The 15,886-nt window shown below is 40.6% G+C and overlaps 1 protein-coding gene across 6 annotated transcripts in view; it reads left to right on the forward strand.

Annotated features, from left to right (window-relative positions):
* Arhgap24 (Rho GTPase activating protein 24) overlaps positions 1 to 15,886 on the forward strand; it is a 420,204-nt gene extending 404,318 nt beyond the window's left edge. For all 6 annotated transcript variants that reach the window (XM_029477119.2, XM_021162468.3, XM_021162469.3 and 3 more), the window contains 2 exons: positions 9,873 to 10,950; positions 15,037 to 15,886. In XM_029477119.2, coding sequence (XP_029332979.1) covers positions 9,873 to 10,950; positions 15,037 to 15,280 — 1,322 coding nt within the window. In that variant the 3' untranslated portion in view covers positions 15,281 to 15,886. The remainder of the gene's footprint in view (positions 1 to 9,872; positions 10,951 to 15,036) is intronic.

Below are 15,886 nucleotides of genomic sequence, written 5' to 3' on the forward strand. Positions count from 1 at the left end.
ATCCATCAGCATCTCAATACACAGTGCAGAAAACCATCCCCCAAAACATTAGCCCTCAGTCACAAAGAAATTTGCACAGATCAGTAGATCACCTGATAATTAGGAGATAGAAGAACTCGAAAAGTGTTCCTTTTGCAGGCCAGGGTTATCACCAGAGAATTCAAAATGTTATTTTCAGTTAATAAGTATTTATTAGTTTAGAGAAATGTAATGATTTCAAGTGGTAAATAAATTTAATTTTTTACATGGCCACGCTACTTACCTGAGGGTTGAAACCTAAAGAAGTTTTTACTATTCAGATTACAAAACCTTTCCCATCACTTTCTGTAATAAATCTACCTCCATTTAATTCTATCACTCTTCAATGATTGGGTGACTTTTCTCTTTTACTTCTGGGTACTATTACTATTTTCTAAAAATGATTAAAATTGAACATTACAGAAACTAATAGGCAACTTGGAAGAAAAAAATGATAACTAGTTTTAGTTTTACTCAGATTTTATTTAATCTTAATGGAAATATTAACCTCCAAGTATGATATTCTTCCCTTTTTGAAAGTTTGAAGATATTCATTCTGTATTTTGAGTGGGAGAGACAAGCCATCGAGTATGTGCCTATCATGTAAGCTTAACTTCTCTTTTCTGATATTGAGAGAAGGACAAGCTAGCATCATGATTTTGATAAAGGATAATTCAGAGAAATTAACTACATCTAAAAAGAATTTAGCCGACATAAAAGTGTGATATTTCTGCAGCAAAAAGAAGTTTAAAAATGCTTTAGTTCATTGTCTTTAATGTTTAACACACATGTATCATGTAAGAGTTATGGAATGAAAGCCCACGAACACGCCCCCCCCCTCGCTGCACTGTGGCATGATGATGGTTGCATGACAGCCTGGTCACTGCCCAGTGGATTTCCTCATAGCTGGTCTTCCTGCATTTCCCATGTTCCTTTGCCCTTGATATTTTCTACACATTAGGGCAAGATCAAATTCCTCTTTGTGAGACTGAAGGTTGTCCTGTGTTCTTAAGGATCTCTGCTGTAGCTGCGTCTATCTCTACCTGTTTGTTTACCACGGTGCCTAAAATATTGGTCCACCGAAAGATGAAATGGTGATATGGCTTTATATTTTTCATTTCCTTATTTTGTCAAGATATGCGATATAATGCGTATCCTCTCAGTTGTCTTAAGTACCCATCTCAGAAGGACTGCGTGATCTCACACTGCTGTGTAGCCATGAGACATCTACAGGGTTCGGTTTATCATGCAGAGCTGAGACACTGTGCCTATCAACCATTAATCCTCATGTGCTTCTGCACAGGTCCCTGGAAATGACCATTTTACTGTCTGTCACTATGACTCTGCTTATTCTAGGTACCTCGTTGTATTAGTTAGATTTTAGCTCTATGGTAAAATATCTGTGTTAAAAAAATATCTGAGTTCAAAGCTTAAGATAGAATTTCATAAAAATTATATGGTGTCTCCTTGTCTCCATCTGCCAATAAGAAATCTGACAGTAAATGAGAATATACATTTCTGTAAATAAAAAGATATATTTCAATATATAAGCTCATGACTATGTAAGTGGCTTTTAAGAAGATTGTTCTTTGAAAGTTTCACACAGTGTATCTTTATCATATTGTTTTCCATCTCCCAACTCCTCCCAGAGCCTCCTTCCTACCAACCCACCCAGCTTCATGTTCTTTCTCTCTCTTATAAACAAACCAAAAAGAAAAGAAAAATGCTTAATACACAAAGTCTTTTAGAAGTTTCTAATGTGTTGGTGTTAGCCACATGATGTCCCATGAAAAGCTCATGAATGGGCAGCTTCCCTGGTTGAATAGGTCACTAGATTATTGAATCTCTGGTTGGGTTTAGATGCATGGACAGCCAGTTGCATCATCAATTTTTTTCCTAGCTTCTGGTCTCTGTATTTTATTTTTTGAGCAGAGTATAATTGCGATAAATACACTAACCAAATAACATATAACTGACTGTTTCCTGTCTGGTAAGCTAACTGACATCCCCCAACCTGGCTGAGTATAAATGATATGAAATTCTTTTGAGACTATTGCCGTTTTCCATTACTAAATATATCATTATCAACAATGACAGAAAATTATAGATAGCACACAGGGTTGCTTAGTACTTCTAGTTATCAAGCAATAATGAGATAGCACTACAAAGTATAAAATAAATGTTCAACGTGGAAAGTCTTTATTGGTTAGGACCATTTTTGAATATTTAGGCAAGTTTTACAAACCTGAATATGCCCATGTGCCATAGGGCCCAGGAGAAAAGTATGCTAAGTATATACCCAAGGGAAAAAGGAAAATATGTTCATAAGATTTGTAATCAAATGTCTCTACTGATTCTGTTTGTAACATTGCAAACATATAGACAGAGAAAGTTGCCATAAAATAGTGAATAGACAGTGGTGGTGCACATCAATAAACCCAGCACCCAAGAGGTGGAAGCAGAGCGATACCAACTCCTAAGTAAGCCTGGACTACATTGCCAGATCCTCATTTACATCAACCTTCCAACGCTCAGGGAACATCAATGAGTAGGATACAGAAAATGTAATAGGTAGAGGTTATACAAGCTTGCAATCCCACCAACAATGGAGGAGTGTTCCTCTTTCCCCACATCCTCACCAGCATCTGCTGTCACCTGAATTTTTGATCTTAGCCATTCTGACTGGTGTGAGGTGGAATCTCAAGGTTGTTTTGATTTGCATTTCCCTATTGTTAAGGATGTTGAACATCTTTTCAGGTGCTTCTCAGCCATTCGGTATTTCTCAGGTGAGAATTCTTTGTTTAGCTCTGAGCCCCATTTTTAATGGGGTTATTTGATTTTCTAGAGTCCACCTTCTTGAGTTCTTTATATATATTGGATATTAGTCCCCTATCTGATTTAGGATAGGTAAAGATCCTTTCCCACTCTGTTGGTGTCCTTTTTGTCTTATTGATGGTGTCTTTTGCCTTACAGAAGCTTTGCAATTTTATGAGGTCCCATTCTCGATCTTACAGCACAAGCCATTACTGTTCTATTCAGGAATTTTTCCCCTGTGCCCATATCTTCTAGGCTTTCCCCCACTTTCTCCTCTGTAAGTTTCAGTCTCTGGTTTTATGTGGAGTTCCTTGATCCACTTAGATTTGACCTTAGTACAAGGAGATAGGAATGGATCAATTTGAATTCTTCTACATGATAACCACCAGTTGTGCCAGCACCATTTGTTGAAAATGCTGTCTTTTTTCCACTGGATGGTTTTAGCTCCCTTGTCAAAGATCAAGTGACCATAGGTGTGTGGGTTCATTTCTGGGTCTTCAATTCTATTCCATTGGTCGACTTGTCTGTCACTATACCAGTACCATGCAGGTTTTATCACAATTGCTCTGTAGTACAGCTTTAGGTCAGGCATGGTGATTCCCTCGGAGGTTCTTTTATCCTTGAGAAGAGGTTTTGCTATCCTAGGTTTTTTGTTATTCCAGATGAATTTGCAGATTGCTCTTTCTAATTCGTTGAAGAATTGAGTTGGAATTTTGATGGGGATTGCATTGACTCTGTAGATAGCTTTTGACAAGCTAGCCATTTTTACTATATTGATCCTGCCAATCCATGAGCATGGGAGATCTTTCCATCTTCTGAGATCTTCTTTAATTTCTTTCTTCAGAGACTTGAAGTTCTTATCATACAGATCTTTCACTTCCTTAGTTAGAGTCACGCCAAGGTATTTTATATTATTTGTGACTATCGAGAAGGGTGTTGTTTCCCTAATTTCTTTCTCAGCCTGTTTATCCTTTGTGTAGAGAAAGGCCATTGACTTGTTTGAGTTAATTTTATATCCAGCTACTTCATTGAAGCTGTTTATCAGGTTTAGGAGTTCTCTAGTGGAATTTTCAGGGTCACTTATATATACTATCATATCATCTGCAAATAGTGATATTTTGACTTCCTCCTTTCCAATTTGTATCCCCTTGATCTCCTTTTGTTGTCGAATTGCTCTGGCTAGGATTTCAACTACAATGTTGAATAGGTAGGGAGCAAGCTTGTACAACCACTCTGGAAATCAGTCTGGCGGTTCCTCAGAAAATTGGACATAGTACTTCCGGAGGATCCTGCAATACCTCTCCTGGGCATATATCCAGAAGATGTCCCAACCGGTAAGAAGGACACATGCTCCACTATGTTCATAGCAGCCCTATTTATAATAGCCAGAAGCTGAAAAGAACCCAGATGCCCCTCAACAGAGGAATGGATACAGAAAATGTGGTACATTTACACAATGGAGTACTACTCAGCTATTTAAAAAATGAATTTATGAAATTCCTAGGCAAATGGATGGACCTGGAGGGCATCATCCTGAGTGAGGTAATCCAATCACAAAAGAACTCACATGATATGTTACTCACTGATAAGTGGATATTAGCCCAGAAACTTAGAATACCCAAGATATAAGATACAATTTGTAAAACACATGAAACTCAAGAAGAATGAAGACCAAAGTGTGGACACTTTGCCCCTTATTAGAATTGGGAACAAAACACCTATGGAAGGCATTACAGAGACAAAGTTTGGAGCTGAGACGAAAGGATGGGCCATCTAGAGACTGCCATACCCGGGGATCCATCCCATAATCAGCCTCCAAACGCTGACTACATACACTAGCAAGATTTTGCTGAAAGGACCCTGATATAGCTCTCTCTTGTGAGGCTATTCTTGGGCCTAGCAAACACAGAAGTGGATGCTCACAGTCAGTTATTGGATGGAACACAGGGACTCCAATGGAGGAGCTAGAGAAAGTACCCAAGAAGCTAAAGAGATCTGCAACCCTATAGGCGGAACAACATTATGAACTAACCAGTATCCCCCGGAGCTCGTGTCTCTACCTGCATATGTATCAGAAGATGGCCTAGTCTAGTTGACCATCAGTGGAAAGAGAGGCCCATTGGTCTTGAAAACTTTATATGCCTAAGTACAGGGGAACACCAGGGCCAAGAAGTGGGAGTGGGAGGGGGGAAGTGGGGTGGAAGGCATGGGGGACTTTTGGGATAGCATTGGAAATGTAAATGAAGAAAATACCTAATTTAAAAAAAAAAGAGGCAGATGTTAGGTAGAAGGACCGAAAAGGACCGAAAATCATTGCAACCATGATTCCAAAACAGCTAAGGCTGTCTCCATGGGATCTTCATAAGATGCAGTCTGTCAATTATAGATTAAGTAGGAGCTCACAGGTTTTCACCTCTTCCTGTTGAAATATCAGCCCCAGTATATCCTGGGAGAGAAACAGTCATTGTCTTAAGTTGAGTGCCCTGGGCTGAGTCACTCAGACTCCAGCAGACAGTTTGAAAACTGTGGCCACACAAAGAGAACTTTAAAAACTCAATGGGTCACAAAGTAAAATAGGAAGAGATGAATGTGAGAGTCTCATAGGGAAGAGGAGAGATTGACAATGGTGGGTGGGAGGTTAGAGAGGGAACAGGTAGAAGTAACGAGAGTGGGTTATAGATAGATAGATGTGAGAGAGAGAGAGAGAGAGAGAGAGAGAGAGAGAGAGAGAGATATGAAGGCCAAAGGACATTTTTAATAAAAGTTAGAATAAAAGAATTAATAATCTATAAAGTCATATTTATAGACTGAAATACTAGGAACTAAAAGGAACAAAGATTGGATGCCTGGACACAAAAGGCTGTTGTGGTAGTTATTCAGCGTGACATCCTAGAACCACCTGAGAAAGAAGTCTCAACAGAAGATTGTCTACATAAGCTTGTCCTGTGGCCATATGTCTATGGGGAACTCTCTGGGTCGCCATAATTGATGTGGGAAGATCCAGCCTGCAAGTGGTGGTACTGTTCCCTTGCTGGGGGCTAGCGGAGCACTAACCACGCCTGTCTCCATTTCTCTCTGCTCTGGACCATGGGTGAGATATGACTTCTCATGACTCCTGCTTTGATTTCCCTGCTGTGAAGGACTCTAACTTGGAATTGTGAGCTAATGTAAACCTCCCTTCCTTCCCCCTAGATTGCTTTCTGCTGGGATATTTTTGCACAGCAACAACATGAAATTAGAACAGTGATGATATAATTGCATTTATATTATGCTCCATCAAAAGCAAAACTGTAGTCACAGAACTCACAATAGTGGTTCCCATGGGTAGGTGATGTGGGCAAGAGGTTAAGAGCAAAAGGTCCCAGGGGAAATTACCCGTATCATAATTAGGTAGTTTTTCCAGGATGATGTACACTTGCCATAACTCATTGGATATCCTCAAACATGGAAATGGCAGTGGCATAGCTTATTTGCTACAGAACTATAACTTGAAATTGTAGTGTATAAAATACCACCTATGCATCTTTAAAGGAAAATTAAATTCTTAGCCAATGCTTATATTAAAAAAATCTGTCTGTGATATGTTTTTTTAATTTAACCTGCACAAAATGATATGAGCCAAGAGGGAGTTGATGGACCGGGCAGCACGGTGTGATTCCAGAGTTAGCTTGGACTCTGTATCAGGCTGGTGATTACAGCTGCTGGAACCTCATTGTCTGGGCTTGATAATCTGCATTAGCATTCCGAGGAAGAAAACAACAGAGCAGAGAGAAGCGGAGGGAAGGAAACAGAGGTGGTTCATGCAGTAGCAGGCGCATGTCAGCATGTCATCACCGCCACTGTTAGAAAATGTAAAGCCCCTTTGCAGGAGACTCCTGCCATTGCTCATCCCAGAGACTAGATGGCAGAAAAATGTTCTGGCACACAAGAGAGAATGTTCCGAATCTGTGAGGCTTTGACACTCGCTCTGTCTTGTGGCAGACACGCTCTGCCCTGGATGCTCACAAACTCATCTTGGAGACAGGAAATTTATTGTCTAGTTAGTTAAATGTCGCCCAGAATCCATAACTGTAATAAAACACAGCGAAGCTTCAAATGCTAACATCCCAGTGATGGGGAAAAGGTTCATTCCCCTCAGTGCTAGACAGAGTCGTGTATAATGGTGGCTGTAAACCTTTGTGTCTGTCACACAGGCAAGGAATTTGACAGAGTCAAGCTTGTGCTGGCAGCGCTGACAGGGTTGAAGGCCATTTAGAATATTTCTGTTTTCTTTTATTCATTGTTTGCATATGTTTATCTCTTTATGTATGTATACACACACACACACAAACACACACACACGTTCACACGGGTACCTGTAGAGGCTAGAAGAGGTTGTCAAATAGCCTAGAGCTGGAGTTAGGGGCAGTTGTTAGTACCATGTGTTAGCATCACACATGTGTGCTTGCAACTCACCTTTTAACTGCTGAGCCATCTCCCCAGCCCAGGCCACTGTAAGTCCTTTAAATCTTTCATATTAGATTCCCTGCATTGAGAATGTGATTCAGACGTCAGCGATTAATAAGAAACAGGAGCTGCCTGTACTCTATAAAACATTTCCATTCTGTTTTATTTTCTCCTGAAACTGTCATGTAATTGATGTTGGTTCAATAAAATTTGTCATTAGTCACCTTGCTATAATTGGCCTAAATTGAGTTATCACTTCAATGTTAAATTCTAGCGCGAAAGTGTCTTAGAACACACATAGAGCTGAGAACCAGAAGACTGAGGATGGAACTTCACCTTGGCCGTTATCCTTCTGTGGCCTTAAGCAAAGACTTTAACGTTTCCCGACCTCAGTTTCCTCTTCGGAAAAGTGTTGCATCCCATGTCATGCAAGGCTTTCCAGAGACTTTATTTGGGACACACGTGAAATACTCCCACCTGCTACAGGGTCCCTCAGACACAGGGGATCATCTGGGGGTCCTGTGAAGATGCAAATTCAGAGTCAGAGTGTGGCCATGCACGCCCTGAAGTTGTGCAGCTTCCTCTAGCTGTTACTGTTTCTAGACTGTTCTGATACTGTCCTGTGGAAACTACCTATAAACACAAACTCTCACATCCCACTCCATGACTCTGACATTGGAACCTGCCTTTTCAACACGGTATGCATATGATCTTTGTGCACATAAAGCACCTGAACCGTTGCTCTAGCAGCTACTGGAAATGAAAAATTATAAAATTTGAGCCATCATACAAATAGTATGAATGACATGGATGAATGTAACATTTTTCTTATTTAGACTGAATTTCAATATTTAAGCAAAGTGTTGCACTGGGCTGCTGTTCCCAGTCAGCCTGGTAAGCTGACTTAGAGCGTTTCTAGTAACTAGAGTGTTTGGACTTCTCCAGAGTCAGCTCTTTTTTCCCAGTGAATCAGCAAAACTTTATTCTCTGAACATCTCTTTTTTGTTGTTGAAAAGTGAACATGCTTACTAACATGTAGGAAACTTGGAGATGATTCTCATCCATGTTGCTTCTCTGAAGCTGTTCAGTGCCCTTTCATGACACTTCTGTAAAGTGCCTACTTTCAGTTACATATAGCTTTTGAAACCTATGCATGTGTGCTTGGTTTGCTAGCAAGTAGATAGAGATTTGCTTAAGTCCCTGGAGTGGGTAAGATTCCTTATGTCTCTCAAGAGGTTGTGTGCACCCGCTGAACCAAGTCTACACTTAGCTAGGCAGCAGTTCACAAGTTCGCTTGGTCTCTGCCTGTGTTCCCAGGTCAGTCAGTTGTAAAAGCTTGCAGGCTTCTAACTTCTGTCCAGAGCATGACCATATCCATAAATGTGACCAATGCCATCTAAACTCCCAAGAGTTTGTCATAGCACCCGGCCATTTCATTCCCAGGGTTGTCCTTTAATATTGGGGTTGGCTTGGTGTTTGTCTGTTTCATCTGGCATCTGTTTCTTCAGATGGAGATGATGTGCTGGTATGCTTTATCCTGGTGTGATTGAAAGGCAGCTTTTTATCTAAAGCAGATTCTGAATCAGATCACATAAGTTGTGAATGGAGTCTTCAGGCAGAAAACCAGAGAGGTCAAGTCATGGCAGTTCTCTGGGACAGGGACGGGGCTTTGGGATTTTCCAATACTGTCCAGCCTGTTGCAGTGGTTGTCACAGAGAATGTGGATTGTTAGTCTTCAAGCTTCATTGATGGAATACCAATATCCATCAGTATCTGAGCAACTACAACAATGCAGAGATGCTGTTTCTATTGAGACTTCCCCCAGAGGCTTAAATCCTTAAGCTTATTTCCAGAAATCTGAAGAGGTTGATTCTAAGAAATACTGTTAGTGCTTTTATAGAAATGAGGATTTTTAGATATCTTTAATGTATCATTCTAGCCAATGCTCCTTAGCCCTAAATCTTTTTAATGACAAAATTCACATGGAACTTCATTGTTTTCTTATATTGTACACATTGTAGACTATATAAGGCTCTATTTACATACACTGCTAAAACCATAGTGAGGACTTGAAGCAATCCTCAGATGGGAGATCAACATGGCCCCTTCTTAAACATTTCTAGTGCTGAAAATATTAAACTTCCAATAAATATTGTATACTGATTAAAGTCCAGGATCTGAAATGTAGAACTCTGAATTCAAGGCTATAGTCTGGCCCATGTACGTGACATGTATACATGTATGTGTATGGATGTCTACATTTATGTATATACATGCATACATATGTAATATGTATGATATATGTGTGTATATATATGTGTGTGTATATAGATATGGGTATAGATATAGACATAGATATAGATATCATTGCTTGTTTCATACTCTAGTGAAGTTACAAAATAAAGTTTCTGGCACAGACTAGATACTCCAGAAACTGTAGCTTCTATCACTAATAGAATCATTAAGATCATAGGTTTCTATTAGTAATATTCATAGTAAATTTCTTCTAAATATCTTTCTTCATAAGCTCAGTTCAGACTGGGAAGTAAATCAAAACTATTTCACTCATGCGCCTTTTTTCTATGTGCTTGCAGGCACTGTGGTGGTCCAGCAGTTAATGTCAGTGATGATTAGTAAGCATGACCGACTCTTCCCCAAAGACACAGAACCACAAAGCAAGCCCCAAGACGGACCAAACAGCAATAATAACGATGGTCATAAGAAAGCCACCATGGGTCAGTTGCAGAACAAAGAAAACAATAATACCAAGGAGAGCCCTGTCAGACGGTGCTCTTGGGACAAGCCTGAATCCCCCCAGAGAAGCAGCGTGGACAATGGATCCCCCACAGCCCTATCAGGCAGCAAAACCAACAGCCCAAGGAACAGTATCCACAAGCTGGATATTTCCAGGAGCCCGCCTCTCATGGTCAAAAAGAACCCAGCCTTCAACAAGGGCAGTGGGATTGTCACCAACGGGTCATTCAGCAGCAGTAATGCAGAAGGTGTCGAGAAGCCTCAAACAACTCCTAATGGGAGTTTACAAGCCAGAAGGACCTCTTCACTGAAGAGTTCTGGTACCAAAATGGGCACTCACAGTGTACAGAATGGCACCGTCCGCATGGGTATTCTGAACACTGACACACTAGGGAATTCCTTGAACGGCCGGAGCATGAGTTGGCTGCCCAATGGCTATGTGACCCTGAGAGATAATAAGCAGAAGGAGCCAGTAGGAGAGTCAGGCCAGCACAACAGACTCTCCACCTACGACAATGTCCACCAGCAGTTCTCCTCGATGAGCCTCGACGACAAGCACAGCGTGGACAGTGCCACATGGTCCACCTCCTCCTGCGAAATCTCCCTCCCTGAGAACTCCAATTCCTGCCGCTCCTCTACCACCACGTGCCCAGAGCAAGACTTCTACGTTGGGAACTTTGAGGACCCTGTTTTAGATGGCCCACCTCAGGATGATCTTTCCCATCCCGGAGACTATGAGAACAAAAGTGACCGCAGGAGCGTAGGGGGCCGAAGCAGCCGGGCCACGAGCAGCAGCGATAACAGCGAGACATTCGTGGGCAACACCAGCAGCAACCACAGTGCACTTCACAGTTTAGTTTCCAGCCTGAAGCAGGAGATGACCAAACAGAAGATCGAGTATGAGTCCAGGATAAAAAGGTGAGAAAACTTGGAAGTCATATCATCTGAGGGTGATATCGGTGACATTAGTATTGAGTCTTTTGGGACCAAATATACCACACGTGGGTGGTCTGAGCCTAACTTCTCCCTTTACCATTTTCCAGCTCTGGAAAGAAGGGGAACTTAGGCTAATTACCTGGAGCTTGGAACTCTTAATGGGAAAAATTTAAAGATATTCCCTTAAAAGCGCGCAAGAGGTCACTGAGCCTTGTTTCCGACACAGCATCGGGCCCTCCTCAATGATTATTGTGAGAGACCCCGGGGACAGGGCAGCAACCTGCTGGTTTTAGCTTCTAAGAGTGTAGAATTAGAGTAAAACAAAAAGTTGGGTTGCATGTTAGGATGAAAATTTAAAAGCACACAGATGTTTTATTGTCGTTTTTTTCAATCATTTATTCCTGAGAGAGAGTATTTTTATATATAAATTGTATTTTGATCATACTCAACCCCATATTTCAGTTCCTCCCCTATATTCACTTTCTATTCCCTCCCCTCTTATACCTTCCAAATTAAGTTGTCTTCTGTTTTCTAGCTATGGAGTTCAGTGTGTGATACCAAACTGCCCTGGAATATGGTAACACCATTGAAGAAAACATACTGTCCCTCTTCCAGTAAAAGTTCTTCAGCGAGGGATGCTATTTTATACCTATCTTCTATAGTCTATGCTGTGATTATGTCTAGTTTGAAGTCTTTTTCATGACATCACAATCCCTGCAAATTCACATGAGCAACTCTTATGTCGTGTGGGAGAAACGCTTTTCCTTGAGGTCATCTACCACCTATGAGTCTCATACAAACTTTGTCCCCCTGCTGCTGAGTAATACCTGAGCATGGGGACAAATGTGAACATTTAATCTCACATTTAGTCTTAATGGTCGGGAGAGTATGTTTGATCTAACAGCCAACTCTGAGTTGAAGGGAGGAATCTGAATGGCTTGCTAGAGTCCTTGATGATTTGGCTCCCAGCAACTGCCTTGATGACTCCAAACCCCACGGTTAGTTACGAAATTGTATGATGTGACATATATGTAAATATCTCTAATACAGAGATGATAGGTATATATATATATATATATATATATATATATATATATATATATATCTTTAATGTATTGTAAAGCATTTCCCAGCCACTGATTAATTACAAAACAAAAGATTGCATGCTTTTATAAGCTATGGGTAATTAAGTATAAATTAAAATACCACTTAGGAGACTGGAAAATTACTTCCCCTGCCAAAATCTTTTTGTGCGCTTCACTAAAAGAAAATGAGCTTTTGAGTTTTTCTCTATGGTGCTCTAGTAATGGTGGCATTAATAAAAGGCTGTCATTCCATAGCAGGGATTCTGGGATAGATCTGTGATCTGAGAGCTACAGTGCTTTTAGACAGCATGATAAACAGCAGAACTTTCAAAGAGAGTGTCCTTTCTGTTCCATGTGCCTCTGATCTTCCTCTCCCACTGGGAATCCAGGGGAGAGGCTGAGGGAGGCTGGTGCACACCCAAGTTGTGGGATGTGCAACCACAACCAGTGTTCTCATGACTTTCCAGCCATTGTAGCACAGAATTAAACACTTCTCTTCAAATTCCTTCTTAACTCCACCCCATCAGTATTGCGGCTGGAGAGACAGACAGCCGACAGGTGGGTGCAGGGATATTTCACTTCATCTCTCAGCCAATGGGATGCTTGTTTTAAGCTTTGAGCATAGGAGTTTACTGTTCTTTCCTGCCCCTCCCATTGGTTTCCAGCTTTACATTCTTAGGAAGCTCTGGTCATACTCAGACAAAGTTCATTTGTATGATATCAGGTATTCAGGCTGATGATCCAATTCTCTTACGAGTTTGGTATAGTGTATATAATTGTAAGATATAACTGTGGATAACTGTAACATATAGCCATGTGTAACTGTAACATAGCTATGGATAACTAACATATAGTTGTTACTCAGACCATGTGCTTCTGCAGTTCTCCCGTTTTTTCTCCTACAGAGGTAGAAGTTTTGCTTAATTGTCAGAGCATTGTTCTAAGCTTGTCCATTCTAATGAGTCTACTGTGTTTCATATTGACTAACCTAAGGCGTCTCAGCTGGCTGAATAGATATACAGGGTCATTTATGTCCTTGATGAGTCAATCCTTTGATCATAAAATAACTGCCATTTTTATATTAAGGGTTCTCCTCCAAAGTCCACCTTCCTGGGATTAATGTCAGGGAAGATTCTGTCCTTTAAAACTTACCATTTCTTAACTTTGAAAATATGTTTGATTATTGATCTAAGGACATATCTCTTTAAAGTATGGCATATTTTACCCATCACCTCTGGTCTGTGTCACCCCATGTTCTCAGTTTTCTCTCTCCATACATTTACTGAGGTGTATTTGGAATTCTCAATCTACTCCCCCTAGCTTGTCTTAACTTCTGCTTTCTGCATAATTCCCTAACTTTAGCCCATGTGACCCTGACACTCAGGTCAGCTTCCTAGCACTTAATCCTCTTTTGTAAGGATTCAAGTCTGCCAACTGTAGGCATTCACAACTAGATTTTGTTTTCATTCCCTTCCTTAGAGAGAGAACGTGTGCTCCAGGGTCTTAGGTGAACCCACTAGCACTTTTTGGCTTCTCTTTCACTAGAGTCTCCATCTGTTGCCAGATAAAGGAGAGAATGGTCCATCCTCTCAGATTTTAGTGTAGGATAACACTATTGTGGATTTTCAGTTACAAACCCATGCCACATTTACTCCTGGATCCCAATATCTAAACATACTCTTATTTTAATTTTAACCTTGGCAAAATATACATAAAGTGTTTATAAATTATCCGCCATTTCTGTGGATCTGGTTTCAAGGAATTTTATTTGCTGCCTAGTCCTTTAGCTTCCTGGAGTATTACACAAATGTCTCTGACTCACATGGCATGTTAATGCAGTCTCTGCATGGGTTATCTCACTTGGCATTTAACTAAAAATTTGATCATGTGCTGGCAGTAGCCTTCTTAGCTATTGCACAGTTGAAAGGATTTTACTTTGTTCTGTTTTAGTTTGGGATTCAACTTAACTTATAAAGGGAGGGTTGCTTCACAGTCATTTAAGCCTTTTTATCATCTAATACAATGCACAGATTACACATAAGGCTTGACTTATTCAAAACAGGAAAGTAATAAATTTCAACTTTTAGTTACTATTAAGATAACCTAGATTTTAAGCTGCACTGACTTGGTAAACTTGAATGAGCCCTGCGATACTTTAGCTCAGACAAGAATTGTGCAGGTCAACTGTTAGCAAATATGAGCCACCAAGGACAAAGTTTCAATACTCCTCTTTTAAAATAATAAATATACAAACACACAGCGAAAGTAGACTCGGTTTTTAAAGAAGCTACCTCGAATTCAATACTTAGGGAAAGCACAGTTATAAGGATACAAAGTATCTGTACCCTGGAACAGACAAACAACTTGGAAGAACAATGAAGAGCAGTACTAGAATAGTAGCAGCCACTGTGAATAGAAACAGGAAGTAGGATGCCTATTCACTGCTTCCTACCAGTGCTGGTTAACAGGTACCAGTTACTATTGGTGTTTTCCAGAGTAAGACTACATCCTCGAGAAAAGTCTATCCTTAGTAGTGGGTGTATCCTGGTAATGACTATTGCTGAAGCATTTTCCTTAGACATGAAGTCATGTGATTGTCCTCCTTCCCCTCCTCCATCACACTTTCCCCATAAAGCTAACATGCCACAGGACACTAGAGGCCGCCTCTGCCTCTACTCCTTCTGTGCTGCATGGCTTGAGTCTCCAGCTTGTCTATTCTAACCACACTCATTCACTCTGAAGTGACAACCAAGTACTTCCCAGAGATGTCCTAGCGACTTGTGACCATGGTGTTATACCACAGTAGCAAAGAGTAAACCACTATCACTGAGTTCACCTCATTAGGCATGGCTTTGATGATTCGGCCGGGCTCCTCCAGACGTCCTAAGCTCTGTAGACAGTTTATAAAATAGATGTCATTCTCTCTCACATTTAGAGACATAAACATTCACGTGTCTCTCATTCCCCTTCCCATCCTCTGCAGCTTAGAACAGCGGAATTTGACTTTGGAAACGGAAATGCTGAGCCTTCATGACGAACTGGATCAAGAGAGGAAAAAGTTCACCATGATAGAAATCAAGATGAGAAATGCTGAGCGCGCGAAGGAGGATGCGGAGAAAAGGAACGACATGCTTCAGAAGGAGATGGAGCAGTTCTTCTCCACGTTTGGAGACCTGACAGTGGAACCCAGGAGAAGTGAGAGAGGAAACACAATCTGGATCCAGTGAGCCTTTCTCTCTGTCCTGGACCGCTCCATGGAGGACTCTGGGGACTTGGGGGCAAACAGTGTTGGGGAACAGTGTGGGATCAGGTGGCTGGTCTGTGTAGAGCTTCATCTGGTGCAGGAATCTCATTTCCAGACATCACTATCCATATCTGCAGTGTGTACCAAAGTTATATCATGCTCCATAATGCTACTGTCAAGTGTTACAACTGGATATGTGTATAGAGAGTAGTTTCTAAGATGTCAATAAGAATAAGAAGCATATATCGCAATGATTATTTTATTGCAAGTCCTGTATTTAAATGTCGAATCAATACATTGTTGCAATTTAGCTTGCATTCAAGCTTCACCCCGTGCACTTAACATAAGCTATTTTTGGCATCGTGTTATCATCTGCTTATTTTATAGATCAATATTTTTATTTCCCCTTTTGTCAAGGAAATGGAGATAAGAAGAAATATAAATATATAAATATATATAAGATGAGTTATTAAAGTCAAAAGAATACTTTGTGGCTGTGCTGTTTGTGCCAATAGACCTTGCCATGACCAAAAAAGAAAAATGTAAAACAACAAAAAAATTCATTTTATAAAATATAGTAGAGTCACCA

Source organism: Mus caroli, unplaced genomic scaffold (genome assembly GCF_978045245.1).
Source record: "Mus caroli unplaced genomic scaffold, Mus_caroli_1 scaffold_4, whole genome shotgun sequence".
Taxonomy (NCBI): domain Eukaryota; kingdom Metazoa; phylum Chordata; class Mammalia; order Rodentia; family Muridae; genus Mus; species Mus caroli.